At 44.4% G+C, this 24,074-nt stretch overlaps 2 protein-coding genes across 17 annotated transcripts in view; both read right to left on the bottom strand.

The window, feature by feature from the left end:
• PITPNM2 (phosphatidylinositol transfer protein membrane associated 2) overlaps positions 1 to 1,809 on the bottom strand; it is a 144,898-nt gene extending 143,089 nt beyond the window's left edge. For all 8 annotated transcript variants that reach the window (XM_042961785.1, XM_042961790.1, XM_042961789.1 and 5 more), the window contains exon 1: positions 1,753 to 1,809. The gene's annotated coding sequence lies outside the window, so the exon portion shown is untranslated. The remainder of the gene's footprint in view (positions 1 to 1,752) is intronic.
• A 2,595-nt stretch (positions 1,810 to 4,404) lies between these two features.
• MPHOSPH9 (M-phase phosphoprotein 9) overlaps positions 4,405 to 24,074 on the bottom strand; it is a 58,494-nt gene continuing 38,824 nt past the window's right edge. For 6 of the 9 annotated variants that reach the window (XM_015536421.2, XM_042961410.1, XM_007079546.3 and 3 more), the window contains 9 exons: positions 23,032 to 23,133; positions 15,752 to 15,886; positions 14,700 to 14,875; positions 13,810 to 13,956; positions 12,910 to 13,030; positions 12,044 to 12,147; positions 11,056 to 11,303; positions 10,672 to 10,740; positions 4,405 to 7,480 (listed from right to left, as the gene is read on the bottom strand). In XM_015536421.2, coding sequence (XP_015391907.2) covers positions 7,379 to 7,480; positions 10,672 to 10,740; positions 11,056 to 11,303; positions 12,044 to 12,147; positions 12,910 to 13,030; positions 13,810 to 13,956; positions 14,700 to 14,875; positions 15,752 to 15,886; positions 23,032 to 23,133 — 1,204 coding nt within the window. In that variant the 3' untranslated portion in view covers positions 4,405 to 7,378. Of the gene's footprint in view, positions 7,481 to 10,671; positions 10,741 to 11,055; positions 11,304 to 12,043; positions 12,148 to 12,909; positions 13,031 to 13,809; positions 13,957 to 14,699; positions 14,876 to 15,751; positions 15,887 to 23,031; positions 23,134 to 24,074 lie in introns of those variants that run through there. The other 3 variants (XM_042961411.1, XM_042961412.1, XM_042961414.1) reach the window with 3 other exon arrangements.

Raw genomic sequence — 24,074 nt, 5'->3', positions numbered from 1 at the left:
TCGCACAGACACTGTGGGACAGACAGGCCTGGAACCTTGACCCGTGGAGTCCAATTCTCTGCCCCACTGCCTCCCACCCACAGTGAGCTGTGGGAGGCCAGAGAGAAGGACCGTCCCACGCTCACCACCCAGAGAACAGCAGAGCTCGTACTGTCCTAGTCATCTGGCGACTCACTCCCTACAAGAAAACAGCCCTACCTAACTCATGGTGTTTCTTTTGCAAAGGGAGAGGGCCGGGCATCTCTTCCGATCAGGGCGTACAGATTCTTAGCAGATGCAAAATAATTTCACTGCAACAGCCCAGGCGTTAGATAGCCTGCCCCCCACCCCCACCCCAGGCAAGCTGGGGTGGGGGCTTCTACTCCATCTAGAAGCTCACTGTGCCCAGGGTGCCAAGCCAGGCCGGAGGAACTGGGAATGAACCAAACTCCACTCCCATCCTCCAGGAGCTCATAAGCCAGCGAGGGGAGATAAGCCAGGCACAAAAAGTAACCGTAAAATAAGGCAGAGCGCGGTAAGAGCCACACAAGAGACATAAAATGCAATGACACTTCAGAACAGAGACAGTCCCGCCGGGCGCTTGGGTGCTAGTCCAGGTCCAGATGAAGGAGAGGGGTCTACCCTATCAGCTCCAGGGACTCCCAGGCGGGCGCTGGGGTGAGAGCTGCTAGTGGACCAAGAAAGATGCTCCAATGAGGTCTCCTTTGAAGAATCCCGATTCTGCAGAGGGCGAAGCATGCAGGCCTGAGACTTCGCAGAAGTGCCCCAGCCCCTATGAGGCAGGGAGAGGAGTGTAGGGTGAGGAATCTAGAATTTCGATATAGGGGCAGCAGGTCCACTGAAAGGAGACCAGGCTAGAGGAAAAGCCTTGAAATGACATTTGCGGAGCAAGCACATTGTTTACTTAGAATGTGGATTTGGGGTTTCTTGTGTGGGTGGATTCACACATTATGGGGGAGGCGGGAAGTGTCCCCCTCTCCCCCAAACAGCCACGAGCCCCAGACGAGAACGGCTGGAAGGGGAAGCTGCCTGCTCTAACACAGCCGGCACGCCAGGTTACAACAGGAAAGGGAGACTCTCAGGATGCAGATGGGCCAGATTTCCCCCCAGCCTAAGGGGGGGACCTGGAGCACCTTCTTCTAAGTTCTGGCCCCTCTCCGAGGGCCACGCCCCGTGCTTAGGCCCCACACAACCCACCGGGCCACAGCCGGCGCTGGAGGGCTGTCCGGCTGGAGGCGGGAAACCGCACAAGGCTGGACAGAGCGCTGTGCCCACCACTTCCTCCCGGCCCCTTCCTGGCCCTTCCTCAAGAGCGCGGGGCCGGCCCGGACAGGCCCGGTGCTGCACACACACCTGCCCCCCGACCGCGGCGACACTTGTCACTGGGGGAGGGGAGTCCTCCGCGCCCCGGCCGCAACCGACGGAAATTCGGCAATTAGCATTTGGGGCCCGACTCCGGAGGGCCGGCGAGTCCCCCGGGGGCCGGGCTCCGGGGCGACTTCCTGAGGCAGGGGTCCCCGCGCGCGCCACACCCTCCTCCCCGCGCGGGGCGGCCGGGCCCGGGTCTCCCACTTTCCCCCCCTCCCTCCCCTCCCTCCCTCCCTCCTTCCTTCCTTCCCTCCCCGGCGGGCGAGCGGGCAGCCGGGGCCTCCGGGGTCGCCGCCCCGCGCCCGGCTCTCCGGGGGCCCGCCGCCGGCCCGAGGAGGGTCCCCGGGCCGCGCCACCTTCCGGCCGGGCCGCGGCGACACTCACCCCGCTCGGCGCGGCCGCGGCTCCGTCCTCTTCGGCCCGCGCTGGGCCGCCGCCGCCGCCGCCGCCGCCTCACGCCGCCGGGGAGGCGCGGGCCCCGCGGCCCCGGCCCGGCCGGCTGCGCCCCGCGGCTCCGCGCGCCGCCGCCGCCGCCGCCGCCAGCTGGCCCCGGGCGAGCGGCCGGGCCCCCGCGGGCATGCTCCCGGGCCGTCGGCGCGGGCGGCGGGCGGGCGGGCGCGCACGTGCTGGCCCCGCGGGTCGCGGCGGACGACGAGGCGGCGGCCGGCGGGGCGCGGGGCCGGGCGCGCCCGCGGACGGGGCTGGACAGCTCTACGCCGCGGCGCCGCCGTGCCCCGCGCGCCCCAGCGGCCGCTGCTGCCCGTGCGCGCCGGGCCCGCCTCGCATTCCCCCACTCGGCGGCGGGCCTGCGCCTCCGTCAGGCCGCGCGGGGAGCGGCGGCGAGTCCCGGCGAGGGGCCGCCCCCGCCCGCCCCGAGGGCCGGGCTCCGCCGGAAGAAACCCGGCAAACTTCGGGGCCGACTCGCGGTCTCCCCGCGGCGGCCTGGGCTCGCCCCCCTCCCCTCTCCGGGGCGTGGGGGTCGGGGTGGGGGGGTGGGTGCTCGTGGCTCCTCCAACCCCGTCGGCCTTGCCCGTCAGACTTGTAACTGTGCTAGAGGAGCCAAGTGCATTTGCGGAAGGGCACGAGCGGGCTTGCGGCAATCGGCACCCTTAAGTAGCTCTTTTTTTTTTTTTTTTTTTTAAACAATCAAGTTCTTGAGGAGTAAGAGGACAAGTCTAGGGGAACAAAGCGCGTGCGACGTCGTGAAGCACTTGGAATGTTGTGGCCAAACCGGAGGTAGTTAACTGAGGCCCAAACCCAGATGCTGGACACTCCTATCGGTTTAGAGACCCGGTTTGCAGCGCACAGGCAGCCAGTTCTTTTCCTCGACACCGAATACTTTCGCTCTGGGCTAAAAAGATGAAAACGCCCCTTGGTCGTCAGAAAAGGTGGGAGTAGTAACAGCCAGAGGAGAGGGTACGCCCGCAGCTCCAGCCCACCGACCTCGAAAGAAACTGGGAGAGGGTCAGAAATAGCTTCATCTTGATGTTCCCTCCGGGCTGGACTCTCCGGTCGTAAACAAAGAGACCAAGAGGGTAGTGGGTGCAATTTAAAAGGAATCGTGAAGCGTGTATTTAGACTGAGCAAGAATGGACTCGCTTGCCAAGATCTGAAGTCATAGAATTAAATGGGCACACCTAAAACCTAGCTTCCCTATCACCAAGTGTATCACCTTCTGCAGTTGAAAGGAGTGCTTTCCTCTGGAAGGGCAAGTGCTAAAATTAAAGCAGTCCAAGACTCTGTTGAGACAAAGAGAGAGCAAAACCACCAAAGGCTGCTCGTCCCCTTGGTCACCGTCAGAATTGGGGACTAGGCCAGGAAGGCCGTCATTACAGAACTCTCCTTAAAATACCCATTTTATGACCTTATGACAATCCCTCTGAGACAAGAGGTGACCCATCGAACACCAAACTCTCACCTTCCCTCCACCACGACGTGCCTTTGAGACCCACTGAGGAAGATTTTAGGGGCACACGCAGATCTCCAGTGAGGCTCTTTGCCCATCAGCCACTCAGAACTGAGCACCTGCATACCATTGTAACCTTGCCATGATTACACCCAAACCCATAAACTCAGAGGCCTTACTACCATCAAAAAGCAGACCCCATGGTTACCCGGCAGAAATAAATACACTAGCATCGCAAGACAGTTCATATCCACAAATATTTATTGAGTGCCTATATGCAAGAATGAAGACAGGATGGCCGCCGGCTCTCCTGGAGCTTACAGTTCCACCACTCCAGTACTTGCCTAGCTTTAAAAACAGCGGCAAGAAGCACTTGTCTTTGCCCAACCATCAGCAGCACTGGAGGAAGCAAGTTTTTCACATTATATCGGTCACTGTTACAGTGCAATTGTGAATAAGTATCTTTGAAGGTTGTAGTCACAGCAATGACATGGTGTATCATGTCCAGCAAATGCAAATTTATGGCTTGATTCCCCCTATTTGAGAGGCATCTATTGAAATAAAACACACATAAGGAGGAGAAAGCTTCATAACACAGGTCCTAAAAATACTGGTGTAGTTTATTATCAAACTGCCACAGAACTCTTGGCAACAATAATTTCCTGCGAAGTTTGTGCAATATAACTGGTTGAATCAGACCTGTAAACCTCATGACCATAGGCCACACACACTCACTCATGGCTGGTGAGTAGGGTTTACCTGTATGATTCTTAAAGGGCTCTAGGTACACACTTAGTTTTTAAAGCTTCTTAAAGACTCGCAGCACAAGTGGCACTTTAAAATTTAGTGAAAACAGCTTTTGAGATAAAAATTAAAATGACAAAAATGTCTGATTTTACTACAGATGTTAAGTGCAGGATTCAAATTTAAATAGCATTCGGCAAAGCACCTGGCTTTTTAGAGTTAAAAAGGGAACATGTTTCGGTTGTTTATCGAACTCTATAAAATCATAACCTTCATGTGGATCTTCTAGTGGCAGGCACTTCTTCATGTAGTCCTGCTTCACAGGCCATCACCTAATTTACATGTCTAATTACAGAACATTCCAAGGAGCAGTTATTTTGGTTACATTGCCAACACTTTTTTTTTTTTTTTAAGAAAAATCGCCTATATCAGATAACCCCCAAATCACCTATTTAAGATGCTTCTGAACTTACACTCAATAGGTTACCAGCTTTGTCACTTTAAAAAAAAAAAAAAAAAAAAAAGAACCTTATACCAGAAGATCAAACGCCAAGAAATGTTTTTTTTTTTTTATGCAAAAAGGTGGAGAGAACACCTTAGACCACCTAACAAATATCAACCAACCCAAGGTAATTTTTAAGTCAATTGCTGGGGACACAACCTAATTTTCTATTTAAAAAGTGCTAAATCACTACTTCAAATTGAAAGACCTTTTAAACTAGGAATGAATCTCAAATGTACTTTTACTGAAAACTGACTAAGCACCAGGTACTTTACATAATCTTCTTTAAATTGTTAGGAAGTTTCTTATCACTTCATCTTATCTTTTGCTGCCGCTGGCTGCCGAGGCAGGCAGGCCTGAGCCTGGTGGTGACCCAGGTCCACCTGGCTCTCCTGTCCCTTCCATCCCAGCACGGTGCCCTCCCAGCACGGCCACAGCCACGTTAGCTACCTCTGTTGAGTCAGCTGAATACCTAATGTGCCTCGGGGCTCTGGAAAGGAAAGGTAGGGGGCAGACCCAAGTGAAAGAGAGAACTCTGTATGCGTTTAAAAAGGCACTCCCACTCGGGTTCTTACTACACTGCAGCTTAGCCCCAGCAGGAACAAAGTGGCTCACCTCCCAGGAACAACAGCTGCTTTCTAAGATTGCCATCTTTGGGGTTCAATTGTTTTTGAGTGTTCCTGTGGGTAAATTAAGCACAAAAAAGGGAAAGATGGCTGAAAGGATTTTCCTTGGTTCTCTTCACAGCTATGAAGAAGAAAAAAATTTTTTTTAATTTTTAAATAAGTGACTGATACTTCCAATCTATTATACATTTCAAGAATAAAAGCGTACATGTTCTGAGAGTGAGCACAGAAGAGATTTTGAAGGTATTTCATATCTTTCTTGGAATAAGCCAACAGAGACTAAGATAACTCCTTCACAAGATAAAACCACAATCTCTTCTGAAATGGCAATTTCCTATTCTTAAGAAGGTAGTAGACTTTACTTATGATAAAAGTAGGGAACAACGAATATCCTAATTTTCAAGTTAGTTTTTAATATCACGTATAGAACACAAAGGGAATACCATCAGTAAAGTCAATCCCTTAACTGGATTTTGACACAGCTGTACTGGAGCTTGATTAAAATGAACTTTTTCTTTACTACAACTAGGAGACTTAAAAAAAAAAAAAAGGCTAGAAAAAAAATACCACAAATAAAGGCACTTATTCCGTTGATGAATAATTGTGACTAGTTCGAGGTGTTCAACTGGTGGCAGGAGCTGGGATCTAAGGTTCGATTCACGGATAGGAGTAAGACGGGCATCGGTCAGCCGGCCCCTCCCTGCGGAGACCCCCTCGCTCCCTGCGGAGACGCCCTCCAAGCTGAGAAGGGTGCTCGGCTGGGGCATCAGGCCTGGGGCTCAGCCAGGTAAGCTTTGGTGAAGGGTGCTCAAAGACAGTTTGAGAACCCAGCTCAAAGGCATACGTAGCTCCCGGTGGAGTAATGGTTGGCTTGGCTCATGACTATAATATCTATAAGCCGTTAAGAGGTTACACGAGAAGAAAAGACTCAAAAGAACACCAAACTTTAAAACCTGAGCATTGTTAATGGGAATCAATTTGGAAAGTTTAGAATGAATCTATTTATCAACACATACACAAATATGTGGGCACTGGATTCTGACTGGCCACCAAACCAGACCAGCAGTCAGAACACAGACCCATTAGTGCCGATCAGAGCACAGCCTCCCGCCCACGTGCCACCGCCGAGAGCCAAGAGGGACTGCCCAGGCTGTGAGCTGGAGCCCTCCGGCAAGGCCAGAAGAAAGGTCCAAGGCTCCAGCGACACACGTTCCCCATCCGTGAGTTAGCAGGGTGGGCTGCCCTGATCTAAACCTGGCGCCCTTACAGCACCTACTGTGGGAGTCGTTTGTGGCCGGAGTCGGGGGGGTGGGGGGGACGGCGGGGGGGGACGGGTTAAAACTGTCCGTGTGAGGGCTCTGACAACCGAAGCCATGTGCACTGAGAAGCACGGCCGCTCTGACGATCCAGTGGGGCGGCGGCCTGTATTTCATCAAAGTTTTATCCATCGATTTATTGTCACAAGTGGGTCACGGATTCAGAATGATGGGCAGAAAGCTACAGCGCTCCGATTGTTTAACGTTTTCTGAAAAGCACTACATATATGACTAAAGAATTAGAGTATTACAGCTCTCATTTTTCTTTCCTTACAAATAATAAAGTTCAAGGGAAACAAAATGAGTTGTTCATAGTTTTCAAAACTTTCCAATATTCCATCATTTCCAGTATTTCCACTATTACTATTCTAACATTCACTCTAAGACATGTTCCTAACAGGAATTGCATTAGCAATTTTTTTTTTTTTTAAATCTCAACACAACTAAAGTCCAGGGAATGCTGCATTTTTCTTTTGCTTTTTGCATTCAGCATGTCTATCATTATGGAAGCTGTTCTTAAGCATTTATTAAAAAAAAAAAGAATCATATTCACAATGTAGAACAAGTATATAAAATTAGTGTGCAAAGTTCATTGTAAAAGGATAACACTATTTGTTTAGAAACAAGCTGCCTCCACTGTTTACATTTCCTTACTATTGATATAAACTGGAGACTTATACTATTTAAAAATAAGACTTTTTAAATAGTAAAATATACAAGAGATTCCTGAGCATAACAAAAATATCTTGAAAATATGTGGCCATTTGAAGTATAAAATAGCAAGTGTAAAGAATAGCATGATTGTAAAACTACTATTTGAAGGCTTATAAACAGTACAAAATAGTTCGCCTTTTCTGAGTGCATAATTATACATTAGTGCAAACAAAAATGTCTCAAAATTTAATGGCTACAAATCTCAGAGATTTGCAGAGGTGCGCAAAACATGAAATTTCTTTAATGTCATTCGAACTGAACCCAGTTCTCGATTAATCCTTTCCAAACGATCTTCCAAGGCTTCCTAAGGGAAAATAACAGGAAACGTTTAATTAGAATTCTACATCGAGTTCACTGGTTCTATAATTACCACCAAATTGACCTTTCTTTTAACAAAAGAACTAGTATAAACATTAAACTTACAGAATTATTATATTTTTTATGCACATCATCTGATTTCTTTAAACTAACAACATGAATCAACGTTTCAACCACTCAAAACAACTGCTGCACCTTAACATATCCTCAGTACATGTGCCACTTTGAGTATGTGGAAACCCCAGCAAGGGCAGTGCGGCTCACTGCAAAGAGGTAATTCCCTGACTCCAGAACTGCGAACAGAACAAGAGGAACCAAGGAGGTTCTTCACACATTTCACCAGAAGAAACGGACACGTTGAACTGGTGCCTTATCTCACGTATACGTATATCGAACAACTGTTTTCTGACAAGAATTTCTAAGTTAAAAAGGAAGGAAAATGATGGAGGAGTTTGCTTCCCAAGAAGCAAGAGCTCTCACAACGAAGCAATGTAACAACTTCTTTCTTTTCTTCTCTCTCTTTCTTGAGAGAGAGAGAGAGAGAGAATGACCACAAGCAGGGGAGAAGAGCAGAAGGAGAGAGGCAGGCTCCATGCCTAGCGCAGAGCCTGACATGAGGCTCGATCCCACAACCCTGGAATCATGACCTGAGCCAAAATCAAAAGTTGGACGCTCAACCAACTGAGCCACCCAGGTGCCTCACAACTGCTATTTTTAAATAAGCAGTACCAGTGTTAAGTAAATAGTGCCTGGAATATATATTTATCATTTTAGATACTTTATTCAGTATTAACTCCAATGGTATCTGTAATAAAACTTAAAAATTCCTCTTTAACAACTTTAATTATTAAAAGATCACACATTCATGATAAAGTATTTAGAAGACAGATGAGTAAAAATAACCATTGTTCCTCTTTCCTTTTTTTTTCCTGTAGATATGCACATCATTTTTAAGAAGAAAAATAAAAATAAATTCTCTACTTAAAAACATTTTTCGGGGCGCCTGGGTGGCTCAGTCGGTTAAGCGTCCGACTTCAGCTCCGGTCATGATCTTGCAGTCCGTGAGTTTGAGCCCCACGTCGGGCTCTGGGCTGATGGCTCAGAGCCTGGAGCCTGCTTCCGATTCTGTGTCTCCTTCTCTCTCTGCCCCTCCCCCGTTCATGCTCTGTCTCTGTCTCAAAAATAAATAAACTTAAAAAAAAAAAAAAAAGCTGCTGAGGATTCAACTCAGTTTTAAAAAAACCACATTTTTCAATTGAACTTGTTATGAAATATCTTTCTATGATATCCTTTTAAATCAATGTGCAATATTCCATTAGATTTAACCAAGAATCTTTTAGGAGAAATTTAGGTTGCTTCTAATTTTGGATATCATAAATAATGCTGCAATAAATATTCTTTTTTTTTTAATATTTGGAGGGTTTTTTTGCGGGGGGGGGGAAGCAGAGAGAGAGAAGGAGTCAGAGGATCCGAAACAGGTTCTGTGTTACTGACAGGAGACAGCCCAAAGCATGGGTTGAACTCACAAACTGCAAGATCATGACCTGATCCAAAGTCGGACACTTCACCGACTGAGCCACCCAGGCGCTCCTGCAATAAATACTCTTAAAAAAATATTTCTTTACAAACACCTGGAAGTATTGCCTTAGGAATCATTCCCAGAAATAAAAATGCTATGTCCAAAGAAATCCAAAATTCTAAAGCTTTGGACCTAGGTAAAATTGTACTCCAGAAAAGTTTGTGATAATTTCTGCTTCCACCTGCCGTGTATGAGAATATAATTTTCTCCATCCTGGGTACTGGGCTTTATTTTTTCCCCCATTTTTCTTTAAATACCTGTCAATGTAATCGTTTTTTTAAAAAAATAATGCTTTGAGGGCACTTGGGTGGCTCAGTCGATTGAATGTCCAACTTCGGCTCAGGTCATGATCTAATGGTTTGTGGGTTTGAGTGCTGCTTCAGGCTCGCTGATGTCAGTGCGGAGCCCACGTAAGATCCTCTGTCCCACCCCCTTCGGCCCCTCCTTCCCCCCACCCCCCGCCATCTCTCTCAAAAGTAAATAAAACATTTTTTAAAAATAATGCTTTTGTTCAAATGTGTACTGTTTTTTACTCATTGGTCAGGCTGAATATTTTTCATCTTTTTTCTGCCCAATTTTACCTTTTCCACTTATGAATCCTATATAAGCATGCTCAGCCCCTTTTTGCTGTCACTGGTCTCCTTACTGGACAGAAACAGCTTTGACATGTATGAACAGAAACTACTGCCTTTTAAATTATTTTAAGAGCTTATATTCATTACATAAAAATATGTTAAACGAATGTTTCAGATAAATTTAGCATCGGAGTATCTATAAGTTTTCCTTCTTCCTTCCCAAAAAGGAGGAAGGGTTTCCTGTGTTGAGTCTTATCAATTATTGAGTAAAGACTTTCAGAACAACAAAAACAATAAAAAAGACTTAAAGTCTTAAAGAGAAGTTAGGGAAATAGGTCCTAGAAAAAGACCTCTGTTGTTTTCTTAGCGTTTTGTTCCTTCTGGTATCACAGATCAACCTGAAAATGAACTTCTCCTAAAGTTAAAGCACTGAAAAGCCAAAACATGCAGTTATGTAAGAGACCTATCCCTATCGTTATGGTTAAAACATTACAAAAAGAGCCGATTTTAAATGTCCCATGGTTTCGTGCATTTTAATTCTCTCTGAAAAGCAATGAAAAGAAACGCACACGAGTCGCTTCGCCTGCACCCTCCTGCCCGATGGTGGAATCACATCTCTCTTTAACCTCTACAGCTCATCCAGCTGCAAAGTGCAACTGTTTTTTACATGTTTACTAAATGGAAAGGGGTTCAGAAATAAATTAGATTGGGGAGGAAGAAACAAACACCAAAAGGGACATTTAATGTGAGAGTATTAACTTAATGTACCATCTTTTAAAAGACAAACTGCAGAGTAGCATGAAGGCATGAACATCTTTTTCATGAAGTACAAAGGTAAAATCACTTTTTATGCCCGAAAGCTAGCCTGCAGTTCTAAAATGCACTATAATCACCACTTTTCTAAAAGGCTAAAAGTTTTTCCTCCCAGTTGCTTCAGGATGCCTAAAACATCATCCTGGATAAATGGAGCGCTAACCGGCATCACGCTTCTAAAGGAGATTCAAGGTAAGTAAGATATTTCACCTGATTTAATCTTGTCTGCAAAGTGATTCGTCCTCCAGTAGAAGGCATTCGACTTAGCGCTGCCTCGATCTGTTAACACACACAAAAACAAATTAAGTAAAAACAGAAGAATTCTATCTAATTCATGGCCGGGGAGTTTATAACAGAATGGACAAGACAGACTTCAGCCTAGTATTTTCTTGTCCGTCTCGCCTTCACGTAAGTCCCTCCGCCCTAATCCGCAAGGACAGCTTAGCTCCAATGCACTCCTAGCACAGCGCTGGTGTGCATCCACAGTAACTTCCTGGGATGGTCTGACTCAAGTAACTCCCTTCTGACCATCCCTCAGACATAAGCATTTGAGTTCAGAGAAAGATTTTTTTTTTAAGTTTTGTTTGTTTTTACCTGGTCTTTTTCTTTTGTAAGTTCATCAAAAAACCGTTCCGTTTCAGCTAGGGTCCTAATTTTTGCTGTATACTCAAAATCATTACCATGTGGTGCTACTGCCGTGGGCTTACACTGTTCATAGCTAACTGATTTATTCTTCTCCCAGGCTGATCTCACAGACACTTTCTTCACTCCGTTTGGCAACAGTTCGGGAGAAGAGCTATGATTAACATGGATGTCGGTGGCTGTTTCTGAATATTTTTTTTCTGTCAGAGAGAAAAGAAATTTATTTCTTATCAATTTTCTTGATAGATCCTTTACATAACTATATATGTCATCCAACTTCACTTTCTGAAAAGGGCTGCCACAAACCAAAAAACATGAAAAGAGACACAATAATCAATCATATTTACTCAGTGCTTTTTCTCCAAAGAATTCTAAAAGTCCTACCCTCGATTTGACACCCTGCACAACTTCCCTAAGTCAAGGTAGGTAAACTTTCTGTAAAGTTAAATGAACTTTAAACTTAAAGCCAAAACAAAAAACAAAACAAAAAAAAAGTTAAATACTAACTACACATTTAGTGGATACACAGCCACACCAACGGTAAAGAGCGAGAGTCTCACGGGCCTGCCCCAGTGATCCACATGCATTATCTTAGAACTTTATTCCAAACTTAGAAGATAAACGAGAAAAAAGGAAAAAAAAATCACCGAATACCTAAGCTGCATAGAAGTTACAGAATATAAATATTCAGAAAAACTGAACAGTATGGCCCTGGTAAGGAAGCATTAACAATCCCTGTACCTCGGTTTCCCAACTTTTAAATGAGGATCACAACATTGACACACAATATGAACATCACGCATGCTTATTTTTAAAGGCCCTCGCGCGGAAAAATTATTTAAGTGCAGGACATTAGAACATTTAGAACCTTGAAAAGATACCAGAAATTCACAAAATGAAGGACTAAAACCATAACTAATAATTTTTTAGGAAAAGATACCTTCCGAGTCATCTAGAGGAAGAAACTGGAGTTGTTTTCTTGGATTGGTACGTTGTAACGCAGACACAGGAACAGTATCTAAATCATCCAAAAGTATATCAAATCTATTGAATGAAGCAAGTTACTTGTGAGAAGAAAATGTTAACTGATTTTCCCTATCTCCACTAGAAAGACGAACTGGCATCCAGTTAGCTCACATATTTTTTAAAAAGAAAGCTGGTCATACGACTTTCTAAAACTGAAACTTGTATTTCTAACACAAAATTCTGTATTAGACACGTAAGGCATTTATCCATATGTTGTCTCCTCTGATGTTTATAACAACCTTATAAAATAAACAGAGCAGGTATTATTATCCTCGTTTTACAGAAAAGGAAACTGCGGTTCAATGTGCTTAAGTAATTTCTCCAAGAGCCTGATGGAGAGCTAGGTCACCAGCTCTTACATCTGAGGAGTCAGGCTTCCCCCGGCCGCACACACTGCTGAGTCCACTTCAGAGGACAATTTTTCAGGCGCCCAGGGAAACTTACCAGGACAGCCCACCTTCTTGTACAAATGGCTCAAAAATTTCCCTCTATCATAAACCTTTTCAGGAAAACAAAGAATTATCATTCTATATCCAAAAGCTGGAAGGGATTCTGAGGCGGTATTTAAATTTACTAGTAGCTAGTTTATATGGTTAAAAACTGTTTTCATGTTTTATAGTACTTTTTTTAGTATGACATTCATTTAAGTGATTTAAAACCACAGAGTTCCCACTGATGAATGAAAAATGAGTGACAGCTATAGGCATAAGCTGACACTTGTAAAAAAAAAAAAAAAATCGAGACTATATATATTTTAATCTACTATTTTAGAGAACTTACCGAGCTGGACTGCTTTCATTTTTGCTAAGTAGATGACTGAATCCCGGGGACAAATTTTCTTTAGGGGATCGCTTTGGACTATAAGCCACAGTCACTGGTGTTAACATAATCTCTCTTTTTGCTGCAGAAGAAAATGAAGAGGAAATATTCTTTTTCTTCTATATAATACATATATCGGCAAAACAAGCTTTCTTTTTCAGGACGTTTTCTAACTTTAAATGGAATGCAATTTCATTGTAAAACCTTCCAAAAGATAAATAAAAGCACACACAATAAAAATAACTCACAATCCTGTATCATCTAGAGGGAACCACTGCCAACACTTTAGTACATCAGACTGTAGTTTCAGCACCCTGACTCAAAACTGGTTTTTCAGGATTTTAGAAGTCGACTGGAAATAAGATGGAAACACCAGTACACCAGTGAACATTCCTATAACACAGTTATATACAGATATCTTCAGCTGTTCTCAAAATGGAAAATTGAGAAAACAGAAATCCAATGTTTAACCTTTAAAACCACATCCATAACTGGCTAAAGAAACCTGAGGCAAATATATGCAAAGAAGCATCTTTTTGAAGCTAGCTTAATTTGTTTGAACTAATGTTTCTTTAGACGACTGTCAACGATCTGAAAAGCTGTGAAGTGGTATTAGTTGCAAAAAAAATTTGCTGGACACACAAAATATTTTAATATACTGTGATATCTTCAGCTCTAGTTGTAGTATCTGTGCAATCAGGCAATGTTGTTATTGAACAAGATTCTATTTTGGGATCCTGCGTTCAAAGTACTCTACTAGGTGCCAGGGAGAGAGCAGAAGGCAAACAGAAAACATCAGGCATGTGTGCACGGCTTGGATGCCACTCTTGAGTCCAGGAGATATATACATCTAATTCTTACTTGGAGTACTTGATTTACGAGTCGAAGGTGGTAAAGACGAGGATCTCTGTGAAGCAGAGTTAAACCTCTTCTGTCTTTGTTGGGCACATTTCTCTGGGGACCGACTTGCACTGACAGACGTTTCGGTTTGCCGAGGATTCACTAATTCTGTAACAGACAAAGGTCAAAAAATAAACAAACAAAACAAACCTAGCTTCAGTTACCTCCCTTTAACAGATGATTACACCAGGCAAGCAATTGTCATCATTTAGGTTAGAATGATTATTTGCAAATGCACATTATAAGGATAAAAAAAATGCTGGATGAAGAAAAATGTGGGAGTTTATAACGAATTCATTCTGGCTCCGTTTACAAGTGCCATTCAAGGTGATTTTTCAAGAGAGATTATTTTTAGAAACCAGGTCACTAATTTATTTACTAGGAGATAGTGCTTTGGAGATGCAATGCTGAAGATGTTAACCGTGTGATCAGCAGGCCCGACCAAGTGAGCACTGGAGTAAGTAGGAGGAGACGCAAGTACCGTTGAGCTGCACTTGCGAGAAAAACAGGCCTCCCAGACTTCTCGTCCTGCTGAGAGATGCTCATTAACCAAAAAAAGGGAGAGAAGAAACCGTTACAGCTCACTTTATGAATACCAACGGTCTGTCTTAACGTTCTGACGTGAGACAAACCGATGTAGAAATTTCTCAAATACCTTTAAGAATGCCGCATAAATCTTTACTAATCAGAACGTAACACGTAGTCTGCTTTGTATAAAAGGTGCCTATTATGCCATGATTGTGATAAGTTACGAACCAGGGGATTTAAAGAAGGTGATGTAACTGGGGGGCGAAGGGGAAGGTATCTATAATCTATTACCTATCTATATCAAACAAGGAAAAAATGCTTACTATTTGAGGTGTCCTCTTTCTCTGTCTGTGTGCCCCAACTTTTCAATATTTTTCCTTCATCAAGTTCTTTTAAAGCTTTCATGATTGGTGTATCTGAAATCTCTCTCTGTTTCTTTATCAATACGCTTCTTGGTGAACTTCCAAATGAAGAATCCTTTTCCGGAGGAGAACGGTACCTTAAATAATAATTACAAGACATGCAATGCTAGGGACTGAATATTTGTGTCCCCTCCCCCTAAAATTCGTATGCTGAAGCCCCAATCCTCAGTGGATGGTGGGAGGAGGTGAGGCCTTGGGGAGGCGATCAGCTTTAGATGAAAGCATGAGAGTGGGACCCCCCCGATGGAATTCGTGCCCTTATAAAAAAAAGCGATACAACATCTCTCTGTCTGGACACAGTCACCAAAGAAAGACCATATAACTAGGAAGAGGAGCCTCACCAAGAACCCAACTACGCTGGCAGCACCCCAACGTCGAACTCTCAGCTTCCAGAGCAGCAAGAGTAAGTGTTTCTTGTTTTAAGCTGCCGAGTCTGCGGTGATTGGATACAGCAGCCTGAGCTAAGACAGAGCTCGTGGCGTTGTCAGGGGAGTAACACGAGAGCTGACAATTACGCTCCACAATGAAAATGTATGCTTTACAATATAAATACATTACGATCGAACCTGCACGTAACAGTGCAGTGCTTCCCAATCATTTTCCCAGCCTCGCACAGGCAGGAATATCGTATTTATATGGTGCTCTGGAGTAATACGGTGGTTCGAGCTATCCAGAGCCTGAGAGGATCGACACCTTACCCAAACCGAGAGCCCATGCGCAGCGCACCACTGTGTCGGGAGCACAGAGTGGGGGACGTTCTGCACAGCCTTTGATGGTCAAGAATCCTAAAAGCATTCGTTTTTCAAAGTAAACTAAAAATCACGTCCTCAAAATTAAGGCACTGAAGCCACAAAGAGAAGGCTCTTTATATCTTCCTGAACATTTAAAAGCAATTAAAATCTCTATGAAACCGTAACAGTTCCTAAATATGACCCTTGAGAAAGCTACCTTACCCGGGAACACAGGTTTCCACCAGCTGGTTATTCCCTCTATTATCCTGGGTGTCCAAAGGCTGGCCAGTAAAGATGGAATACTCCGCGCCTGGTATCAGCCACTTGCGTCTGCTGACGTCGGAGGTGGCCAGCGTGCTAGGACAACGAGAAATGATCTGAGGCATTACAGGCTCGTGCTTCAGTTCAGACTGAACACGTACAGAAAACGACCTGCTTTGAAACGTCATCTACGCATTTGTACAGGAATTTAAAGACTGCATAAAGCGACCTTACGTTAGATACGTGAACTCTGTTTCATCGTTTTCAGATCCAACTGAACTGTTATTTTAGGTTTTCTGTTACTCTGGAGTATTTCTGCATTTCGGTCAAGATTCAGGTACTCCCCTCTCTACGCAGCTCTGGACACCCCCAACCGACCTCCCACCACACTTCCTATGCTTCGTACACACGCCGTAGCTCAGGCCACGGCCACGCCAGCCAGACTACCCTTCTTGTTCCTGCCAGACCGGCACAGAAACATCCTCCATCTCACAGTCCAATGCAGTAGCCACTAGTCACATACTGCTATCGAACACGTGAATTGTGGCTAGTGAGGTGAAGAACCAATTTTTAAATGCTACTTAATTTTAATGAATTTTAAAACTTTTTTTAACATTTATTTTTCAGAGAGACAGAGTACAAGCAGGGGAGGGGCAGAGAGAGGGGGAGACACAGAATCCGAAGCAGGCTCCAGGCTCCGAGCTAAGAGCAGAGAGCCCGACGCGGGGCTCGAACTCACGAACTGTGAGGTAATTTTAATTAATTTAAATTTCATGGCCACACGTGGGGACTGGCACTAATGTACTGAGTGGTGCAGTTCTAGGCTAGTACCTGCCCCATCTTATGAAAACCCTGCCCAGCTGAGGCTCACACATCATGCATTACCTGGCCCTTCGCTAGACTCCAGAACCGGTCTCGTCTTCTCCACACCTGCTTCTGACCCCGCTCTGGGCAACGTCAGGGTCCATGCAGAGGAGCGGTCCACGACCTCTCCTAGTGACTGGACTCCGCTCCTGCTCACTCACCCCCCTCAGCACACACTCAATGGACTCTGTCATCGACAGCGAACACCCCCCACTTAAGAAATCGCAACTCAAAGATTCTTCTGGCTCACACACTCAAGTATCACCAAGGCACTGTGTCCCCAAGGCCTGTGATCCTTGGCCTCACCAATTTCTATGTATCACCCCTCCAGTTCCTCTCTACCTACTCTGGGACGCACACCCCCGATAATAGTTACTCACTGCCTTGCCCCCTTCCCCGCTCACCTCCCATCACACCCAACTGGCAGCAGAGACCTAACCCTGGAGGACCACAGGGGCCTCACTTCTGAGCGTCTGCAGTCCTACACTTGGGCTTTGCTGGAAAAAAGCCACCCATCCGTGCAGACTGGGCTATCATTACAGAATCACTCTCACCATCTCAACAGACACCCGACACCGGCTGGCAACATACCTTTCTGTAATCAACGAGCTCCAATTCTCCAACAGGACTACCTTTCAGCTTCTCCACTCTCCTCAAACCTCTTACCCAACCCTGATGGTCAGGTGATAACCTCGCATCACACTTTGGCGAAGAAGAGAAACCTAGAGGAGAGAGCCGTCTTCCTCTCTCTGCTCCCTTTCACAGTCAAATTTCTTACGACTTGCCTCTATTTTCATTTCAACTCCCAGTCACTCCCTTGCTTTGGTCCTCAATTTTTAAATTAAGAAACATTCCAAACATTTTTAGAAAATTACATGGGGCACTTGGGTGGCTCAGTTGGTTAAGCATCCAACTTCGGCTCAGGTCATGATCTCACAGTCTGTGAGTTTGAGCCCAGCGTCAGGCTCTGTGCAGACAGCTCAGAGCCTGGAGTCTGCTTCGGATTCTGTGTCCCCCTCGCTCTCTGCCCTTCCCCCACTCCTGCTCCGTCTCTCTCAAAAATAAACATTAAAAAAAATTTTTTATTAAAAAAAAAAAAGACAAAGACCACTATGAGCACCTGTACCTGGTTTTAACAAATGTTAACATCTTACCATACGTGTTTTCAATGGAAAGACAAAACTCTATATATGTGGTTGTTTGTATTTTTTTTAATAATGTCCACCTAATGTACACATCCTTCTAATGCTGCTGCTTCTACTCAACATGTCCCCATGTTAACACACACAGGTGTGCATTTTAATCATTTGCCTACAGAATGACTATACTGCCCATTATTGATTCTTCGTCCTGTTGTGGATGTTTAGTTTCCAACACATCACCTTTCTTTTTTTTTTAATTTTTTTTTTTTAACGTTTATTTATTTTTGAGACAGAGAGAGACAGAGCATGAATGGGGGGAGGGTCAGAGAGAGAGGGACACACAGAATCCAAAACAGGCTCCAGGCTCTGAGCCATCAGCACAGAGCCTGACGCGGGGCTTGAACTCACGAACCGCGAGATCATGACCTGAGCGAAGTCGGATGCTTAACCGACTGAGCCACCCAGGCGCCCCCCAACACATCACCTTTCAACAGTGCTACGATTAACACATGTAGGAGTTCCTCTAAGGTAAATATCTAAAACCAGAAGTGTGCGATTTGGGGTGCACATATTTTAGTCTTAGTGGATATTGCCAAATCACACTCCAGTCAAGCTTACTGATTTTCAGTCCAACCATTACTTTGAGAGTACCTCTTTCTTCACATCTTTGCCAAACTTTACACTGATTAAAGTGTGGCCTGTCTGACGGTGTGAGTGGTATCCCATGCTTGTTTTAATTTACATTTTTTGATTACCAGTAAAATGAACATCTTTTCATTTTATCAGCCATTTATATGTCTTTTTCTACGAATCGTTTGTTCATGTTCTTTTATCATTTTTCTATTGAGGAGACTTTTTCTTTCCTAGTTCTTTATATTGTGGATATGAATCCTTTATTGGTTCATGTTCACTTCAGCATGCATAGACACACAGATCATACTCACGCACCAACCGTCTGCTTATACAATCTTGATTATTTGCAATATTTCTGTTAGATTTTTAAACAGGGAAACACCACAGGGGCGCCTGGGTGGCTCAGTTGGTTGAGCGTCCGACTTCATCTCAGGTCATGATCTCACAGTTTGTGGGTTCGAGCCCCGCGTCGGGCTTTGGGCTGACAGCTCAGAGCCTGGAGCCTGCTTCACATTCTGTGTCTCCCTCTCTCTGCCCCTCCCCCGCTCGTGTGCGCGCTCTCTCTCAAAAATAAATAAACATTTAAAAAAAATTTACACAGGGAAATACCACAGATACAACTCAAGTCCCCTGTGTACCTCTCCAATATCATTCCTCCCCAAAGCAACCACTTACACTAAATTTGTAATGTGTACATACATTATACTTTTAACTACCTCTGTATGAACCTGTAAGAATATGTACAACTGTTCTACATGCTGAAGTCAGTATGAATAGTATCCTACTTCTTCTGCAACTGGTTTTTCGTTGTTCCAAATTATGTTCCTAAGATTAAATCATGTTAATGATCAACTTCAGTGGTTGGCAAATTTTTCCTGTAGTCAAATAATAAATAAGTTTTTTGTGTTATTTGTTTTTTATTATTTTTTTTAATGTTTAATTTTGCGAGAAAGAGACAAAGTGTGAGCTGGGGAGGGGCAGAGACAGAAGGATACACAGAATTAGAAGCAGGCTCTAGGCTCTGAGCTGTCAGCACAGCGCCCTACACGGGGCTCGAACCTACGAACCACGAGATCACGACCTGAGCAGAAGTCGGACACCTAACTGACTGAGCCGCCCGGGCACCCCTATTTTGTTTTAATAAATAGGTTTTATGGGCCAGATGGAAGAGGTTTCTGTTGCAACTACTCAACTTAGCCATTGTAACGCAAAGCAGCCACAGACAATAGGTAAATGAATAAATGTTACTTATGGACACTGAAATTTCAATTTCATGTAATTTTTACACATATGAAATATTATGCTTTTTCTCCCATTTAAAAACAAAAAAACCTTTCTTTGCTCATGGGCCTTCCAACAACGGGCAGCAGGCTGGATTGGGGCTGGGGGCCGTGCTTGCCAATTCCTGATCTAGCAAGTGCGCTCTCACACAGACAGCACCATGCACACATATATCACAATATATTAATGTTCCAGTTGTCAGACACACAGGTCGCCTTCACTTATTCTACACAACATTCTCAACCAACATTCACATCTGTCCCTCTGTGCAAACTGCTCTCCAGGCCACCAACCCCTGGCTGGTGCACCCAGGGAACCCCAGTCCCCCTCACTCGCTCTCTCAGCTGCGGCCACAACACTGGCCACTTGGGGGTTCCTCCCAGCGTGCTGGCAGCTCTTTCTCAGCTTCCTGTGCCAACCCCCACCCCAACATCGGGACCTCAGGGCTCTTCAGAGCTGCGTCCTACACCACCTATCCCGTGGTCAAGCACTACAGAATGATAATTCTACAATTTGTAACTCCAGCCTGAGACCTTATTTCTGAGCTCCAAATGCAAATGTATAATCACCTGCTGGATTCCCATTTGGAATCTGTAGGAATCTCAAACTAAAATATTTGGATTAGAAATTCTGATCCTTGGGGCGCCTCAATGGCTCAGTCAGCTAAGCGTCCGACTTCAGCTCAGGTCACGATCTCGCGGTCCGTGAGTTTGAGCCCCGCGTCGGGCTCTGTGCTGACCGCTCAGAGCCTGGAGCCTGTTTCCGATTCTGTGTCTCCCTCTTTCTCTGACCCTCCCCCGTTCATGCTCTGCCTCTCTCGGTCTCAAAAATAAATAAACGTTAAAAAAAAAAAAATTAAAAAAAAAGAAATTCTGATCCTTACCCCATGGCCTGCTCTTCCCATTCCTTCCCTAGTTCAATATACGGAACCCTGAGTCGCTCCAGCCAGAAACCAAGACATTATTGGACACTTCCCTTTCTTATCTTGTTATCTCATTCTTAGCTATGTTCTGTGGATTCCACCTCCAGAACCCTCCCACCTTTCTCTTCTGTCCATTTCTACGGACATCACCCAGCGAACACCACCTCTCCCAGCACTACGATAGCCTAATTAGTGTGTCTGTTTCTATTCTTTTCCTCTCCGTCTTCTCCTCATGGCAGGTGCATTAAAAAAATAGAAATCAGGGGTGCCTGGGTGGCTCGGTCGGTTAAGCGTCTGACTTCGGCTCAGGGCACGATCACGGTCCGTGAGTTCGAGCCCCGCGTCAGGCTCTGTGCTGACCACTCAGAGCCTGGAGCCTGTTTTGGATTCTGTGTCTCCCTCTCTCTCTGCCCCTCCCCTGTTCATGCTCTGTCTCTCTCTGTCTCAAAAATAAATAAACGTTAAAAAAAAAAAAAATAGAAATCAGATGACCTAATTTTACCATATACAACCTTTCAGAGGCTTCCCAACAGACTTAAGAGTAAAATCCAAACTCTCGACCATGTATGGCTTAGAAGGCGATGGATGATAGTCTACGATTTCATCTGGACCTACTTGACCTCTTGCTGGCAATATTCGGGCCACAGAGGCTTCCTCCAGGTTCTTTAGACATGTAAGCTCTTTCCTACCTCAGGACATAGTGAGGCTAATTTCTCTGCCTGGAACATCCCCCGCCCTCACGTCCACACCCCAAACACTCAGCACAGGGCTTACACCTCCCTGCTTACAAGTCACCTCCACAGAAAGGCCTTTCCTGACCCCAATCCCACCCCACTCTTGTTCTCCCACAAACGTTCAATTTCAGTTACTTACAATTTTTTTTTCTTTAAATAATTCACTGTGTTCTAACTTAAGATTAATTAACAAAGATCTAGAGGGGTGCGTGGTGGCTCAGTTGGTTGAGCGTCCAACTTCGGCTCAGGTCATGATCTCGCAGTTTGTGAGTTCGAGCCCCGGGTCAAGCTCTGTGCTGACAGCTGAGAGCCTAGAGCCTGCTTCAGATTCTGTGTCTCCCTCTCTCTCTCTCTGCCCCTCCCCTGCTTGCTCTCTGTCTCTCTGTCTTTGTCTCAAAAATAATAAACATTAAAAAAAAAAGATCTAGGGGCACCTGGGCGGCTCAGTCAGTTAAGCGTCCGACCTCGGCTTAGGACATGATCTCATGGTTTGTGGGCTCGAGCCCCAAGTCGGGCTCTGTGCTGACCCCTCAGAGCCTGGGGCTTACTTCAGATTCTGTGTCTCCCTTTCTCTCTGCCCCTCCCCCCGCCTCAGGCTCTGTCTCTCTCTCTCAAAAATAAATAAACATTAAAAAAAAATTTTTTTAATAATAAATAAAAAGATCTAAAGAAAGTTTCTCATTTGACAATTACAACCTAGGTTAAAGTTTACAATTTAACAATCTTTCCGATACACATCAATTTATGACCTTATGATCTACTCATTTAATATTCTTTATAAAATCATAATAAAAACCAATTCTAATACGAAAAAAAAACAGCTCTAGGGGCACCTGGGTGGCTCAATCGGTTAAGTGTCTGACTTTGGCTCAGGTCAAGATCTTGCAGTTTGTGAGTTCGAGCCCCGTGTCAGGCTCTGTGCTGACAGCTCAGAGCTTGGAGCCTGCTTCGAATTCTGTGTCTCCCTCTATGTCTCTGCCCCTCCCCCTCTCGCTCGCCTTCTCTCTCTCTCTCTCAAAAATAAACATTAAAAAAAAATAAAAAGAAAAAAGAAAAAATAGCTCTATAAAAGTATCATCAAGATAATGCTCTGAGATTACAACAAAGCTAATTCTGAATAACTAAAAAAACTAAAAAGAAAAATCCTTACAACCTAATAAAATCCACTATCTTTGTAGATATGTCCATTAACATAGGGATACAATTTCTGGAATTTTAAGGCTAAAAGACCTTTTGAGGTGATCTAGCCCAATGTCCTGGTATTTACAGATAATAAAATTGAGCTCCAAAAAAACCTCAAATTAAGTGATTTGCCTAAGGTCACACAGCTGGGCAAAATCAATGAATAAAAAACATTCTAGGTCTCTTTACACCCCATCAGATTCTATTCCCTCCTTTTGGCAAACGCCTCTGCATAAGACCTTTTATAATATCTAATAATTAGATGGTTTTGTTTTTGTTTTTTAAGTAAGCTCTACACCCAACATAGGGCTCTAACTCATGACTGAGCCAGCCAGGCGCCCCATAATTAGATGTTTTTACACATCTAAGTTCTATAATGACACTTAACCCTGACTTTCTCATGATTTAGACAGATGAGTTTCTCAGTTCACTAAAAGGGTGCACCTATTTCTAGCTTTACTGAGATTAAAGAAAATCACTTACTTGGCACGTGAGGGTCTCACAGGAGTTCTAGAATTATGACGAAGACTTAACATATTTTCATGCTCTACTTGCTTGACCTGAGCTTCAAGTTTTGAAATTGTTCTAATTCAAAAGCAATAAGATAAATTAAGTACACGATAGATTTTAAATATAGCTCAACTACAAATTATTTAACAGACCCTTCTAGAAACTGCTGGTCCATACACCTGTTTTCACAGTAAAATGCCACCAGTAAGCTTAAAAAAGCTGAACAAAATTGGAAACTAAACTGAAAGACAAATACATTAAACTCTACAAAGAAGCATTTCACATACTACAACTGAAGGAAGACAACAAATGGCTTTTATATAGCCAAGGAAAAAAAGAAAAATTATAAATTTGACTACAGATCAAAACACATGGTATAAATTTTAAAAATAAAATAAAACCAAGTACTCAAATAAAATGCAGTTCTAGTTATGTTTCATTCTGAACGTATATATTCATGCATATGAAATCTAGATAGGTAATGCTTTCACAAAAGAGGAAGCTTTTAATATTTTAATATAACATCCAATAAAAGAGCTAATAAGAACTTCCTAATTTTTAAAAGACACAAAGGCTAAACTATCCTGAACAACTCTCTACCTACAGGCAACTCACCTCATTTGTGCCATGTTCAGAATAAAAGCCTATTTTCAAATTCACCAACAGGGGTAAGTACTCTGGTACTTCTGTTTTGAAGCTACCTTGGCATTCCTTCTGTTCTCTTAAACTCTGCATATGTGTTCATCTCCTTCTAACCTCAAATTCTTGTCTGCCCTGCTGCGAGGAGGGTTTGAGGAAGAACAGCTCTAGCAGGGCTGACACCTCGTGCCAATTTGACAAGGAAGCTATTGGCAGAACTGAATGCATCCCAGCAAAGACCTAAGCAAATGCGCAGGCCAGGCAGCATTCACGTTCTCTCCAACCTGAAGTCCTTAGGAGCGCAGTAAAATCTCCAAAGAAGGGACGTATCTCCAAATACAAACACAAAAGCACCCTCCAAAGCCAATTAGAAATAA

This window comes from Panthera tigris, chromosome D3 (genome assembly GCF_018350195.1).
Source record: "Panthera tigris isolate Pti1 chromosome D3, P.tigris_Pti1_mat1.1, whole genome shotgun sequence".
Classification (NCBI taxonomy): Eukaryota; Metazoa; Chordata; class Mammalia; order Carnivora; family Felidae; genus Panthera; species Panthera tigris.
Note: the sequence above shows the minus strand (reverse complement) of the source record. Positions and strands in the feature narration are given on the sequence as shown.